At 41.9% G+C, this 16,120-nt stretch overlaps 1 protein-coding gene across 6 annotated transcripts in view; it reads left to right on the forward strand.

Annotated features, from left to right (window-relative positions):
• The window catches only part of SEPTIN11 (septin 11), a 127,147-nt gene that overhangs the window by 73,040 nt on the left and 37,987 nt on the right, over nucleotides 1–16,120 (forward strand). For all 6 annotated transcript variants that reach the window (XM_081332571.1, XM_081332574.1, XM_081332572.1 and 3 more), the window contains exons 4-5: nucleotides 4,047–4,233; nucleotides 11,105–11,266. In XM_081332571.1, coding sequence (XP_081188697.1) covers nucleotides 4,047–4,233; nucleotides 11,105–11,266 — 349 coding nt within the window. The remainder of the gene's footprint in view (nucleotides 1–4,046; nucleotides 4,234–11,104; nucleotides 11,267–16,120) is intronic.

The raw sequence follows: 16,120 nt of genomic DNA on the forward strand, positions 1-16,120 counted from the left end.
GTTAAAGTCAGATCTCAGTGACTAATGGGTTGTTGCAAAACCAGATTTATTTGGACCGAAGTGACACAATTTAGGCTTATTTCAGGCATAAATAAATAAAATACCCATTTCAACCAAGGGTGGTAACTTAAGTTGTCTTTTGGGGGGGGATCTCTTGTAACTTTGAACAGTCACTAAGCAACTGGTCATAAGTCTCAAATTAGTGAGGTTTGTGGGTTGCCAAAGGAAGGTTGGGATTTGTGTCGTCTCTGATGAAGGGGACAAGTGTAGATTATATTCAGTGCAAAGTGAATAAGATTTGCAGTGCAGTAGTTATCCAGCTAGACAAGCAAGCTCCACTCCATATATGGTGAGCCAAAACCCTTTGTAAAAATAAAAGTTTTTGTGTGTGCAGTGACCCACAGTTTGAAATCTGTTACTTTGCTTGGCTTTATACTAGACTATTCTGGTGTAAAGAAAAAGATTATTTCCACACAAACACACTGTGGGAAAACCGTGAATACTGGATTTGGTTTCAGAATTGATTTGAAAGTTTGTAGACTACCTAAAACTTTGGGTGGGTGAGTTGATTTTAGCTAACAGCTGGGCTATTTTAACAACTTTGTCTTGAATTTTCCTAAATAGGGAATAAAGTCTTTCACAAGGAATTTGTGGAATGTGTGGTTTGAAAAAAGAAAGAAATTCAAGATATGTCATTTTAAGACCGTGGAAACATAGAATGGGAAACTAATGGGTACAAGTCTCCCTCTCTCTCTCTCTCTCTCTCTCTCTCTCTCTCTCTCTCTCTGTGTGTGTGTGTGTGTGTGTGTGTGTGTGTATAAAACAGCATGGGTGACTCCTAGCACATCCTACCTTTATAGTTTCATTTCTGTGTGAAATTTGACATTCTTTCTTTTTCTGCCATCAACTTCCTATGTTTCTCCAATACACCTATATTGGAATAAGGAATACTATATGAGCAAGTGAGCTTTTTTATTATTATTACATTGGATACTGGATCAGAAATACAATAAACACTGGATTTCATTGGATCCTGGATTCACATGGTATCTCCTGATGCTGTTGTCTGTTGTCTAGTTGCCTACTTGTTTTGACAAGAACCATCTATGCCTATGATCAGACACTCTTATCACAGGGCTTTTCAACCAGTGGTACGGGTACCACCTGTGGTACATTGGCACCTGGCAGGTGGTACGTGACCATCCTAGAAAAGTGGTAGCGGGGGAGGGGAATGAGCTGAACCAGTGGCAGCACCGCACAAGCCTGAGCGAGAGACGGCTAGAACTGCAGGGCTGTCAGGGCTGAGTGGAAGCACCAGGATCAGCGCTTCTTCAGGGCTGTCAGGGCTCATCGGAAGCGCCAGGATCAGCACCAGGCTCCAGCTGGAGCTCAGTGCTGATCCTGGCGCTTCTGCTGAGCCCAGAAGAAGCACCGATCAGCTGGAATGTTGCAGCATCTCCAGGTTCTTGTGATTTACATTCAGATGCTTGGCAACTGATATATATATTTATGACGGTCACAGTGTCCCAGGGTCATGTGAAGTGACCAAAACCTGCTGCTACCACCCACCAGAGCGGGGGGGGGGATAAAAACCAAACACCACCCCACCCCACCCCCACTGCCAATCCTTAACAGAAATGCTCACAAGAATGAAAACCTCGGACAGGAGGAAGAGCGCCGCCAGGTGTCTTGCTCGTCTGTGGCTTGGGGGGCACTTTTTTCAGTGCCATGGTAACTTCGAACAGTCGCTAAGTGAACTGTTGTAAGTCGAGGACTGCCTGTACTTCATCACTTTTTTCCTCTTTTTTTTTTGGGTCATCGAGTTTTTGACATCTTGCTAGGCGACTGGTGGTACTCGGATGTTGCCATATCCTAAAAGTGGTACAATGGGTGAAAAGGTTGAAAAGCCCTGCTCTGTCAGACTCTGAGATTCTGGAAAGAGTGCAGAAAGGAGCAATAAAGATAATTAGGGGGCTGGAAACTGAGATTTTTGAAGAGGTTTGTAGGAATTGGATATGTCTAGTCTAGTGAAAAGAAGGAGTAGGGGAGATAAGGCAGCAATATTCCAGTATTTGAGGGGCTGTCACAAGGATGAGGGGGGCAAACTACCAAAGCACCAGAAGGCAAGACAAGAAACCATGGATGGAAACTTAATTAAGGAAAGAAGCAACTTGAACTAAGGAGAAACTTCCTGAGGACAATCAACCAGTGAAACAACTTGCCTTCAGAAATTGCGGGCGTTCCATCACTGGAGGTCTTTAAGAAGAGACTGGACAGCCACTTGTCTGAAAGACTCTTCTGCTGATGCAGGGAGTTGGGCTAGATGACCTCCAAGGTCCCTTCTGACTATTCTATGTTCTATGTCACCGCTTTGTGGGAATGCGTCAAAGCACGTTCCGTTACAATTTCTGTTTTCTGTGTGAAATTTACTTTCTTGAGCATCTGTTCAGTTCTCTTGAAGAGAAGAATGTCTGGTTGTTTTGTCTCTGGATAAGTTCCAGAGCATAATAAATAAGTCTGGTGCAGTCTCAGAAGCCAAAATTTGAGTGTTCAGTTGAATGAGTTTCATGTTTTATAAATAAAAGTTTTATAATAAGTTTGGAAGGGACCTTGGAGGTCATCTAGTCCAACCCCCTGCTCAGGCAGGAAACCCCTAGACCATTTCAGGGTTTCTTTCACGTCAATGAGGTGATGGGGGCTATGGAAGATCTGACTTTGGACTCTGCATAGGGCAGTATCAGAAATCGTTGTTTACTCAGATTTGAACATGGCTAAAGGAACAACAAGCCTGCCACAAGCCTGTTTTGTGCTGCATCAGCTTCTGTTATCACTCCGGCTCTATTCTGTAAAACCTTCCTTATCTTTAAACTTGGAGCTCAATATAAGCCCTCAGTGTAAAAAGCTTCTTCCTGGCTTAATGCTAGCACAGGGGAGATATGGAACAGCTGTCAAAAGATGCTGGCAATTCTTTTTTCTCGGTTCAAATTCCAATGAGATGCCCTGATAAACAGACATGGAATCAGAGCACCCTGCAGCTCGTTAGGAGTTCATCCGCAGTTGAAGAACCAGCTGTTTCTGAGAAAGAACAGCTCACACACCACCCCCTTTAGTATACAGACATGCTCACAAACTCTGTAAAAAGTTGTTCAGGAGCAGCACAATGCTAAATGTGGGAGATAACCAAGCTGGGCCCGAGGGCAGGGTCAAACGCACCATCGGTTTGGAATCTTTACATCTCCATAAAAGGCCTCAGTCCAGCCCTCCTTGATGTCCGTTGACTTTTATTTGGCTCCAGTTCACCTTGACTTCCGGTATACCTGTGAATTTGCTGTACAGGAGGTCCTCAACTTAACGAGCACTCGTTTAGTGACCGCTTGAAGTTACAACGGCACTGAAAAAAGTGACGTGACCGGTTTTCACACATCTGTTGCAGCGTTCCCCGTGGTCACATGATCAGAATCTGGACGCTTGGCAACCGGCATGTATGTACGACAGTTGCAATGTCCTGGGGGTCACATAATCACTTTTTTTGCAAAGTCAGTGGGGGAGCTAGATTCGCTTAACAACCGTGTTACTAACTTAAGCGCCGTGATTCACTTAACCACCGTTGCAAGGAGGTTTGTAAAAGGGAACAAAACTCACTTAACTGTGTTGCTTACCAGTGGAAATCTTATGCTCAATTGTGGTTGTTAGTCGAGAACTAACAACCGTAGAATAAAACTCAAGTGCATATGATTGTACTAGGTGTAGGCAACCTTGGCTCTTTTATGACTCGTGGAGTTCAACTCCCAGCTGGCTCAGGAATTCTGGGAGTTGAAGTCTACGAGTCATAAAAGAGCCAAGGTTGCCTACCCCTGTACTAGGAGGAATTAGAGAAGTATATAAGAAGAATGCAATTTGCATTTAAGCCTGGGTCCAAGATTTGTCCGGCCAAGGATATGATTTGGATGCCGCAATCATAATATGGTGGTGGATCACCTAAAAAACAAAGAGGCTGTTAACAAGGTTAATTCCTCCTGAACTGAATATGAATTCTTTTGTTTCAGCTACAAGCCCATTGTGGAATACATAGATGCTCAGTTCGAGGCCTACTTGCAGGAAGAGCTGAAGATCAAGCGGTCCCTGTTTAATTATCACGACACCAGGATCCACGCGTGCTTATATTTCATTGCCCCAACTGGGCACTCGTTGAAATCCCTTGACCTGGTCACCATGAAGAAGCTTGACAGCAAGGTACTGTTCACCTTGATGAGATAAGATCTCGGCTCTTATTTTTACCACCACATGGTAAAGATCCTTATTTAAGATCTCAGCTCTTGTTTTACCACCACCCGGTAAAGATTTATCCAAAGTGAGGATGAAACTTGGAAGGTGAGGCAAAGTCTGAGATTGTTGTTTTTTTTTGAGGAGGGGGTGAAGCAATGCCTTCTTAAGAGGCAAAGGGACAACATGGATGAATTCTCAAGGATGAATTAACCATCGCCAGAAACCACATGTCCCACTGCCAGGCAGCCTTAGCTATCCAGGAAAGGTGTGTATCTAAGAAACAGGTGAAGTCATGAAGACCCTGTCCATTTCCTCAAGTTCAAACTCTTTCCAGATAACAGGGCAAGACTGTTTATTAGACATTTCCACCGAACCTGCACTAAGGTCGATGTCTTAACTAGGATTGAATTTGGGCAATTTTGTCTGACCTATTCTGAAATTTTGTTTGTGTGTTTTAAGGCTCAAAGTTATGATCCCTTCTGCACTCTGAACTGAAAATCCATCTTGGATTCCTTCTTCCTCTTCTTTAAAAATTTCTCTCCAAATGATATATGGGATAATAAAAAGGGCAAAAAAAGTATTTTTCTTCCCTCCCAGATTCCTGAATGTCCAACTCAGCTTTTTGCAAACAGCACACAAAAGCAGTTACTTCTTTACACAACATTTAAATTATGGAATTCTCAGCATGTAAAATTTGGTTCCAAAAGAAGTGGTGGAATTAAAAAAAAGCCTCAAAAGTCATGAAAGATAGATTTAACAGCCTTTTTATACTTTTTCTAGGGGAATTTTTTTTGGAAAGAAAGTTCATAAATTTGGCAAAAGTTTTTTCCCCAAATAGGTATCAGCCACATTCTAGCAATACAAGTTTATATAATATAAAGGGCTTCTAAGTACTGTTTAATTTCTTTCTTCTGTTCACTAACTGTTTAATGACATTCTGTTTAGATTAGAGTTTTCAGATATGGCATCTTTAAGATGTGTGGACTTCAGCATGGCTAGCTGGGGAATTCTGGGAGTTGAAGTCCACAGGTTTTAAAGTTACCAAGGTTGAGAACCACTGATTTAGACAGAAGGAAATTGATATTCTCTGTTCTTCACTTACACCTTTTGTATTCTTTCCTCCACTTCAGCAAAGAACACAGGATACCCACTGTGAAATTTATATAAATCCCTAGAGAATCTTATAAGGCAGAGTTCTCCAACTTTGGCTTGGTAGGCCATCCAAGAATTTGAGACTGTGATCAACAAAATACATTTGGAATTTGACTGATAACTACTTGTGGAATTTTAAGAACATCTGCAAACGTTGCTGGGGACAGAGTTTCCAACTCACAAATTGACTGTTGTTGGGAGTTAACCAGTTATAAAACATCAATTTACTGTCTCTCTTTGAGCCACATGCAGATGATAAGCATTCAGTATAATCCATGATGATGGAGGGGGAAAATGGCAAAACACGACATCATAACACAAACTTTCTCACTTGTTTTCTGGAACCGGATGCAAATCCTAAGCTGTGTCATTGTGACACATGTTTATTTGCCACCCTGCAAATGCTTGCGTTCCCAAAGGTATTCTTCAAAATAAAAATGATCCTTGGTAGCTGGGCTGCAAAAAAAATATTATTTATTTTGCAAAAAATAATTTCGGAAATATATAAAAGGCCAGGTGAGGCTGAGCACCTGATATTGAAGCAGTATTGCTTCCCTAGCAGCATACTACTAAGCTTGTAAGCCGCCCTGAGTCTTCGGAGAAGGGCGGGATATAAATGGAATTAAAATAAAAATAAATTAAAAAAAATATTCAGTATTAACTAAAAAGTGCATCGTGCCATTTCAGTATATTATTTTATTTATTCATTCAGTTGATATAGCTGCCCACCTCCAACAAGTGACTCTGTGAGGCAAAACATCCTATGTTTAATTTGGAAAAACAACACAGACTCCAGTGGGATGTCCTGCCAAGTTGTAATGGCTTCAATTTCCCAGCAAGTATGTGTTGATTATATTTACAAATTACTTTATGAGATAAGCAGCTGGCCAAAACCTTTTTCTTTTTGGTTACTTATTTGGATTTAGTAATTAGTTGAACAAGCTTGCACAAGAACTCAGTTTGTGTCCTGGGCCCCTTTTGGAGTAGTTATAAAAAAAAATAAGAGTGGAAATTTTTCTTGTTGATTTCCGATGTGCAAACACAGGCAAGATGTGATTAGATATTTCCTATGCTTTATGAAATAAATTTAAACTTAGCACACAAACTTTGATGCAGTTGAACAATCCTTGGAATTCACTTTCACAGCGATTCTTATCTCCTTCCTTTAAAATAGTTACTTATAATTTATAAGGCATATAATATTTCCTGTATAAATATGCTAAAGAGAGAGGAAATAGGAAATTGTGTTACTGTTTGTTTTATTTGCAGCTGTCTTCTGCACAAGTACTGTAGTTGTCGACTTATGACCACAGTTGAATCCAAAGTTTCTGTTGCTAAGCGAGACATTTGTTAAGTGAGTTTTGCCCCATTTTATGACGTTTCTTGCCACTTTTAATAAGCGAATCCCTGCAGTTGTTACGTTAGTAACACGGTTGTTAAGTGAATCTGGCTTCCCCATTGACTTTGCTTGTCAGAAGGTCGTAAAAAGGGGATCACCTGATCGCCGGACACTGCAACTATCATAAATATAAGTCAGATACAATCATCCAAATTTTGATCGTGTGACCACAGAGATGCCACAACGGTCGTAAGTGTGAAAAACGGTCATAAGTCACTTTTTCCAGTGCCATTGTAACTTTGATGAGTCACTAAATGATATGTTTTAAGTTGAGGACTATCTATACTCTGAAATGCAAATTAGCGGATCTTATTTTATTTGCTGCCAGTATTGGAATTTTTTAGGAAAAATGACTAGGCTGAAAATGAAAATAACACTTTTTGTTCTGAAAAGTGTTAAAAATTTAAAGGGTGTCCGATAGGATCCTGGTTCCTTTTGTCATGTAAATTGCACCAACCAAATTTGACAGGTTGACTGTGAACTACGTAGGTAATTGACGCAAATAAATTAAGAACATAAAAATCTACCAGGAGCCTTATAGGGCTAATATCAATCAATCAGTCAATCAGTTAGTCCAGCATTTTTTTTTAATTATACAATAATCAGATAGCTGTAATAAGGAAGCTCAAAAACAGGATGGGCAGGTGTCACAAACAAATTCTTGATCTAATATACCATGCAAGCTCTAAAGTCCTTTTCACAGGCAAAATCTTCAATTAATATACCATGCAACCTCTAAAATTAGTAACTTTACTCAAGTCTTTGGCTTCGATGGGTCTACCCTCCCCTGAATTTTGGTCTGTCTGATTTTGCTGATATTTTCTATTCCTTGTTTTTAGTATTGTATAATTTTATTGGGTTCTTTTCTGTATTTTTACTTGTGAACTATCTAGAGCCACTGGGAGTCGAGCAGTGTGCAAATTTAATCAGTCGGTTTAACCCAGGGGTCTTCAAACATGGCCCTTTTATGACTTGTGGACTTCAACTCCCAGAATTCCTCAGCCAGCATGTCTGGCTGAGGAATTCTGGGAATTGTAGTCCACAAGTCATAAAAGGGCCAAGTTTGAAGACCCCTGGTTTAACCAATCAACATTTGATAGCTCCATCCTCTCTGAATTTGTCCACTTATCCACTAAAAACATCTATACACTAGTGGTCGTTGCCACACCCAATGGCAGCAGATTCCAACTTGGATATTTGCTATATAAAGAAAGAAGTCCTGAGTCATTGCGTAATTGCTTTTGGTGACGATCCCAAGTTTTAATATAGCAAGAAAGGGACAGAAATCTCTCCTGACCAACTTTTCATGCCATGGATGATTTTAGAGTAAACACCGCTACCACGTTTTCCCTTGCTAACATTCTTTTAAAGCAAGAAATCCGCAAACTCTTCATTTGGTAGCCCCTTTTTGTACTTTTTCAGCTGTGTGGCATTTTTTTCCTTGAGATCGGAAAATGAGAATCAATCTCCAAGTGCAATTCGGCCACAGATTTATACAGAGACATAAATCCTACACTGGTAGTTTATTTTCCTAGCGTGAAGTTTGCCCTTTTAAAATGTAGCTGTGCGCTAATTACTTCCACTCCAGCGGAGACAGCAGTTCAGAATAACATGAAGCGTGTATCTTGGATGGTAACTTAAGAGTGGAAGAGAGATTTGATTCACAAAAGGATCACTCTGTTGTGCAGTTCAGTCAAAGCAAGCGGGACAAAAATTGGGGCACAAAGATTAAAGCAGGAAGATCTGGATTACATACTAAAACAATGCATCAACTTGGTGATGGCTTTAAAAGGAACATGGGTGAATTCATGGATGACCCATCAGTCTTGAAGACTTATTGTTACTTCGAAGTCGAGGAAATACGTTCCTAGAACAATGGTGGGAGAAGGATAGGTCTCATCTTCTGCTGGCAAGGACCAAAGAGGCATCTGGTTGGACACCGTGAGAAATAAAATGTTGGGCCACGATGGGTCTTGACCTGATCCAGCAGGACTGCTGCTACGTTCTTAAGTAACCCATAATGCTGCTGAGCATTATTTCCATCCTAGTTTAATTAAAGCTTGAGTTGCTTCCAGATTTGGTTGAAAGTTGGGGAGGAGAGACTTCAGTGCCCTTAGAGAGCCAAATAGCATATTGTATCACATCTCTATATAGATGGAATCAAGCAGCTTTTTCTCAGCTGCAGTAGTCCTTCATACGCTATTATACCTCTGTTCAGACTCATGCCCAGAAATTAAAAAGCAAGAGAAGATGTCAGTTGTCCAGTGTAACTTAGCATGAAGGTTGCTATCATGATTGGCTACTTCAAGTAGTAACTGTGAGAGGGATCTCGGAGTCCTAGTGGACTCTTAAATATGAGCCAGCCGTGTGCTGCAGCTGCCAAAAAAAGCCAACACAATGCTAGGCTGCATTAACAGAGGGATAGAATCAGGATCACGTGAAGTGTTGATACCAATTTACAATGCCTTGGTAAGGCCACCCTTGGAATACTGCATCCAGTTTTGGTCACCACGATGTAAAAAAGATGTTGAGACTCTAGAAAGGGTACAGAGAAGAGCAACCAAGATGATTAGGGGACTGGAGGCTAAAACATATAAAGAATGGTGGCTGGAATTGGGTATGTCTAGTTTAACGAAGAGAAGGACGACGGGGGACATGATAGCAGTCTTCCAATATCTCAGGGGCTGCCCCAAAGAAGAGGGAGTCAAGCTATTCTCCAAAGCCCCTGAAGGCAGGACAAGAAGCAATGGATGGAAACTAGTCAAGGAGAGAAGCAACCTAGAACTAAGGAGAAACTTCCTGACAGTTAGAACAATTAACTAGTGGGACAACCTGCCTCCAGAAGCTGTGAATGCTCCAACACTGGAAGTTTTTAAGAAGAGACTGGACAGCCCTTTGTCCAAAATGGTATAGGGTTTCCTGCCTGAGCAGGGGGTTGGACTAGATGACCTCCAAGGTCCCTTGACTCCTATTTATGACGGCTGCAGTGTCCCGGGGTCAGGTGGGATCCCCTTCTGTGACCTCCTGGCAAGCGAAGTCAATGGGGGAAGCCAGATTCACTTAACCACTGTGTTACTAACTGAATTTATTCACTCAATGACCGTGGCAAGAAAGGTCATAAAACGGGGCAAAATTCACTTAACAAATGTCTCATTTAGAAACAGATACTTTGGGCTCCCTTGTGAACTTTCTTTTGAGCTACTTGCAATTTTCTTGCGTTTTTTTTTTTGAAACCTCCAAGGACTCGGGGGCAGAGACATTGTTGTGCTTTTATCTTTTTCTCTAAAAATGTGATCTATAGACAGGCAGTCCTTGGCTTACGACCAATCGCTTAGCAACCGTACAAAGTTACAACGGACAACCACCCCCCCACACACACACACAAAAAAAGCACTAATGCCTGGATTTGAAGTTCCAACTCTCCCTTCCCAGTTGCAGCCAGCTGATTGCATTTTGGCTGCTCGGCTGTCAACCCACATTGACAGTTGTTTGCAGTGTCCTTTGGTCGCGTGACCAGGATTTGCAATGTGTTTTCCCGAAAGCTCATGTTTTACTTCCGGCGACCAGCCAAAATACAATGGATTCGCTTAATGAGGACAATAAATTCGCTTAATAGCCACGGCGATTCGCTTAATGACCAGTATTTTTAAAAAAATGGTAAAATCAGGTTGGTCACGTGATGACCCATTTAACGATCGGCATGACTTACAGCCATCATTCTGGGCTCAATTACAGTGGTAAATTGAAGATGACTATGATCTACCTACCTAAGGGTGAGGGGTGACATGATAGCAGTCTTCCAATATCTCAGGGGCTGCCCCAAAGAAGAGGGAGTCAAGCTATTCTCCAGAGCACCTGAAAGCAGGCCAAGAAGCAATGGATGGAAACTAGTCAAGGAGAGAAGCAACCTAGAACTAAGGAGAAACTTCCTGACAGTTAGAACAATTAACCAGTGGAACCACCTGCCTCCAGAAGTGGTGGATGCTCCAACACTGGAAGTTTTTAAGAAGAGACTGGACAGCCATTTGTCTGAAATGGTATAGGGTTTCCTGCCTTAGCAGGGGGTTGGACTAGATGACCTCCAAGGTCCCTTCCAATTATTATTATTATTATTATTATTATTATTATTATTATTATTATTATTATTATTATTATTATTATTATTATTATTATTATTATTATTACCTGTATTTTATTTTATTTTTTATGTGCTCATTAGGGTAGCTTTCCTTCCTTCTTCTGCCATCCCCAAGAACTGATGCAGCGCAATCATCCTTTGTTTTGCAGGTGAACATCATCCCAATCATAGCCAAGGCTGACACCATTGCGAAGAACGAGTTACATAAATTCAAAAGCAAAATCATGAGTGAGTTGGTCAGCAATGGGGTCCAGATCTATCAGTTTCCCACGGACGAAGAAACAGTGGCTGAGATTAACGCCACCATGAGTGTAAGTCTTAACTTCCTTTTCATCTTCCAAACGTACCTTTGGATACATCAGGGGTCTTCAAATGTGGCCCCTTTAAGACTTGTGGACTTCAACTCCCAGAATTCCTCAGCCGGCGTAGCTGGCTGAGGAATTCTGGGAGTTGAAGTCCACAAGTCATAAAAGAGCCAAGGTTGAAGACCCCTGGGAGGTGTGTGTTTGTGTGTGTGTGTGTGTGTGTGTGTGTGTGTGTGTGTGTGTGTGTGTGTGTGTGCACCTCGTCGACCCAAATATGGGCGAAATCTTTTTCCTGTATCAGCCCAAACTAGGGCCACAGCAGTCGCAACTGTGACAATTGTTTGTATTAAATAAATTTGGATTGCTGACAAAGAATTAAGGGGGGGGGCAAAGCAGCCCAGGTTCAAATCTCAGAATGGTGTGGCTGACTAATGAGAGCAAAGAAGCTTGAAATAGCTATATCAGTCTCCCTTTAATTCTTTGTCAGCAGTCCAAATTTATTTAACTCACACACACACACTTCTGAAGCCAATACACCTTGAATTTTACACATTCTATCCGTGTTCATGTGTATAAACTGAAGGAGCACGGTGAAAAACTGGGGCTAAACTTACATGTAAAGAAGACCAAACTAAATACAGCAGGTGCAAGAACCAGATTTAAACTTGACAGTGAAGTTATCAAACACGGCTTCTGCCTTTTAGGATCAACCATCAGCAGAAAAGAAAGAAAGCAGCCACAAAATACACCAGAGGCGGAATCATTATTAATTCACTGAGTCTGTGGTGAAGATTTACTATTTGACCATGTGGACCTATCATTTGGCCAGTCTGTGGAGGGAGGGAGTTCAAGTCCTTGACTTACAACCATTCATTTAGTGACTATTTGAAGTTACGACAGACTGGACAACAGTGGTTTATGACTGTTTTTCACACGAGCATTGCAGCATCCCCATGGTCACGTGATCAAAATTTGGATGCTTGCCAAGTGACTCATATTTACGACGGTTGCAGTGTCCCGGGGTCATGTGGGTCCCCTTTTGTGACCTTCTGACGAGCAAAATCAGTGCAGAAACCAGATTCGCTGAACAGCTGTGCTACTAACTTCACAGCTGCAGTGATTCACTTAACAACGCTGGCAGGAAAGTTCATAAAACGGAGCAAAACTCACTTCACCACTGTCTTGCTTAGCCGTGAAAATTTTGGGCTCAGCTTTAGTTGTAAGTCGAGGACCCCCTGTTAACAACCTTTCCTTCAGTTGCTCCGAAGGACATAGTAGCAAAGCAGCTGAAATGTACAAAGGCGAAACCTGAACGAATAAGGTGAAGTTTTGGTTACCTGAAAGAGATACTTTGAAATTGGTTCGGATCATGTACTTTCATGTTGTACAGCAGGAAAGTTGGTACTTGCGTAGGGAGACTTGAGAGCAGGCAAGAAGACCACAAAAATTTTGAAGATCATATAGGAGCCGTGACCAGGGGGGCTTTTGCCCAGGTTCGCCTGGTGCGCCAGTTGCGACCCTACCTGGACCGAGATGCCCTACGCACAGTCACTCATGTGCTCGTGACCTCCCGTTTAGACTACTGCAACGCTCTCTACATGGGGCTGCCCTTGAGGACCACCCGGAGGCTTCAGCTGGTGCAGAATGCGGCCGCGCAAGTCGTGATGGGGGTCTCCCGATACTCCCGTGTAACACCTCTACTTCGCGAGCTGCATTGGCTTCCGGTTGCCCTCCGGGTGAGATTCAAGGTGCTGGTGATGACCTATAAAGCCCTAAATGGCTTGGGTCCGGGATATTTGAGGGAACACCTGCTGCTGGCATCAAGCTCCCTTCGTCCAGTGCGCTCCCACAGGGAGGGTCTTCTCAGGGTGCCGCCGGTTAAAGATTGCCGGCGGGTAACACCCAGGGGGAGGGCCTTCTCAGTGGGCGCGCCTGCCCTTTGGAACCAGCTGCCCACGGAGCTTAGGACTGCCCCCGACCTCCGTTCATTCCGCCGGGACCTGAAGACCTGGCTCTTCGAGCTCTCTGGCCCAGGCTGAGAATTTTTTAATTTTTAATTTTAACTGGGTTTTTATTTTTTCTCAGGGTTTCATTTAATCTTTTTAAATTTGTTTTTAACTTTTGTATTGATTTTCTTTTAAATATCCTGTAAACCGCCCTGAGTCCTTCGGGAAAGGGCGGTATATAAATCTAAATAAATAAATAAATAAAAATACCAGTTGCAGTTATCCCATGGATTGTGGGCCAAAGTTTTGACCCACCCATATACTCAGTTCTTAACCCAGCTTATGAAAATGGATACGGCTGCCAACTTGCTCAAAATAGAAACCGGTTCAGAATCGAAAGGGCACTTGGAAGACTCTCCAGAGATGGAAAGACACAAATGTCACTTCATCTGCATTTGGGGTTTCTGTTCGAAATATACAATATCCTAGAAGGGGAGAAAAAAAAAATCCCAAATATATACTTTATGGCTTCCCTGGCAAAGCTGGAGCTGTCACATCATCTTTCGCCGGAGATTCACACGTTGTTTACTGCAAATTCCCAAACCTCCAGTGTGGTTTTGAGGTTTTGGTTTGAAGCTTAAGAAACGGAGGAAATTAATTGTAGACCAGATCAGGCTTTGAGGAGTGTGTATGAGAAAGAGAGAGAGAAAGTGTGTGTGTGTGTGTGTAATTCAAAACTGCAGCAAGGAATTAATTGCGTGCTTTAAAAAAAAATATCAGTGGCTTTGGGCCAAATCTAATCCTCTGGGTGTTGTCACAAACCTTTCTAATTAAATATATATGAATATATGAGTGTGTGTGTGTGTGTGTGTGTGTGTGTGTGTGTGTGTGTGTATTCTTGCCAAAGAGGTCAGAGAGTGTTCACATGAAGAATAATAGATTCAATGAAAGTTTTCAGAAAACAGTCAAAATTTTATATAAAGTGACAATCAAAGTGAAACCTCTTTAAAAGGCAGTGTGGTTCTGCAGCAGCAGTTCTCTTTCATTATGCAAGTGAACGACGTGTCGAAATCGTGAGTTAAAAAATAGACAATGTGGAGGCCAGGTGTGGTGCGTGATGCATCATTGGGAAGGTCCTTGCACATTTTATTTTGCTTAATGTATCCTGCCTTTTATTATTTTCACAAACAACTCCTGCAAGTGGAGTCCCACCCAGACTCCTCCCAAATCATGCGCATTAGTAATCTATGTGGTAATGGAATATAAAAGACCTGAAGACTGGTTGGGTCCCTCTTTTCTGCAATATTAATAAAATGACAACCAAGAAAAACACGGTCTGAGCCATGCAAACTTTGCTACTGACGTTTGCAAGAAGCCGCCCAAAGGTTTTAAATCAAACCATCTTTGGCACTTCCAATCATATGACATACAGACTGCAACTTATATATGCTTACAATTTCTAGGGCTCCTGTTTTTGTGGCTGAGTTGTGACTTTTGACAAATACTGTGCCTTATATATTGCAGGTGCTTTTCTCTGTTGCTCCTTTCATTTCCTTCCTTCCTTCCTTCCTTCCTTCCTTCCTTCCTTCCTTCCTTCCTTCCTTCCTTCCTTCCTTCCTTCCTTCCTCCTCTCTCTTTCTCATACATATACATGCAGCTTCAACCTACTGCTGATCTGTGGATACTCCCTCAAATATTGCATTGGCTAACTGGTTTAAGGACCTTGGAACGCAGACAGGCTCTGTCGCTTTTTATTACATCCTCTTTTCCTTCCTCTTTTAGTAGAAGGCTATAAAATGGGGTGTGGTGTGGGCCAAGCCTTGACTTCCTTCAATTCACCATAACCCACTTCCTAGGAAACGTCAACACTCCCTTGTATTATAGACTGTCAGAGCTTGAATTGAACAAGCGTGTTCCGAAGCATTAGAAGAGCAAGCCATGAGGTCTGAACTATTTAAAAATGTAATCTTCATCACCATGCCTTTTTCTGGGGCCAGATGTGGCTTGGGTTATTTTGAAGGAGAGCAGATGAAGAAGCTTGTGCTTGCCCACTGCTTATAAAGTTGAGCCGAAGTATTCAGTAACCCTGTTTCCCAACTGTAATTTCCATGATAATTTACGGCTATGTGAAAGTTTCATGGAATGAAGGGTGCATAATAAAGAAAGGGGATTTTTTTTTTTTACAAGAAAGAAGAATTTCTTTGGGTAGGGCGTGGGAGGGCTGACATGATTTATGCTATAGATCTTAATTTGAATATTCTTAGGAAAAGATGTTATTCTTGCTGTCATTCTCTGAAGCACAGAATAATAAAAAGCATAGTTTCTCACTGCCTCGGGAATCCGCTTCTTAAAAATGGTCAACGGTCATTTTAAACCAGCAAAGATCGCTTGAAAGTGCTTGATCGTTGCTCGTTGAAACATTTTCAGGCCATTTTTCATTCTTGTGCCTCTCCCCATGCGACTGATCATGGGTGGTGTGTGCTGTAATTAACTCTCTCCAGATATTGTTGCATAATGCAATTAGGGTTGTAATGAACTCCGGAGAAGAAGCTGTTTTGATCTCAAGCCTTCTGTCACTGATACTCACCCCCTTCAAAGACTACAGCTGTATTCCGGACATGCTTTAACCCTCAAAAAGCCAGCACAGCGGCCTGAATGTTGCCTTTTTCTCCACCCAGCTCTTTCTTAAAGGAAACTTTTTTTGGCAGGAGAACACAAAGCCATCGTGTTTGCTCTGGGTGGTGTGCAAAACGTTGAGCGACTTCAAATTCAACACGCCACGCTTTCAAGTCTGAGACCGTGCATTAGGTAGCAGAATGCCCTCTTTCATTCCCAAAATAATAATAAACAGCTGCCTCAAACCTGGGATTGCTATTTTGAACCTTTAAAACAAATGTTTTAAAGTAAAAGTGAG

This window comes from Vipera berus (assembly GCF_964194415.1).
Source record: "Vipera berus genome assembly, chromosome: 7".
Lineage (NCBI taxonomy): Eukaryota > Metazoa > Chordata > Lepidosauria > Squamata > Viperidae > Vipera > Vipera berus.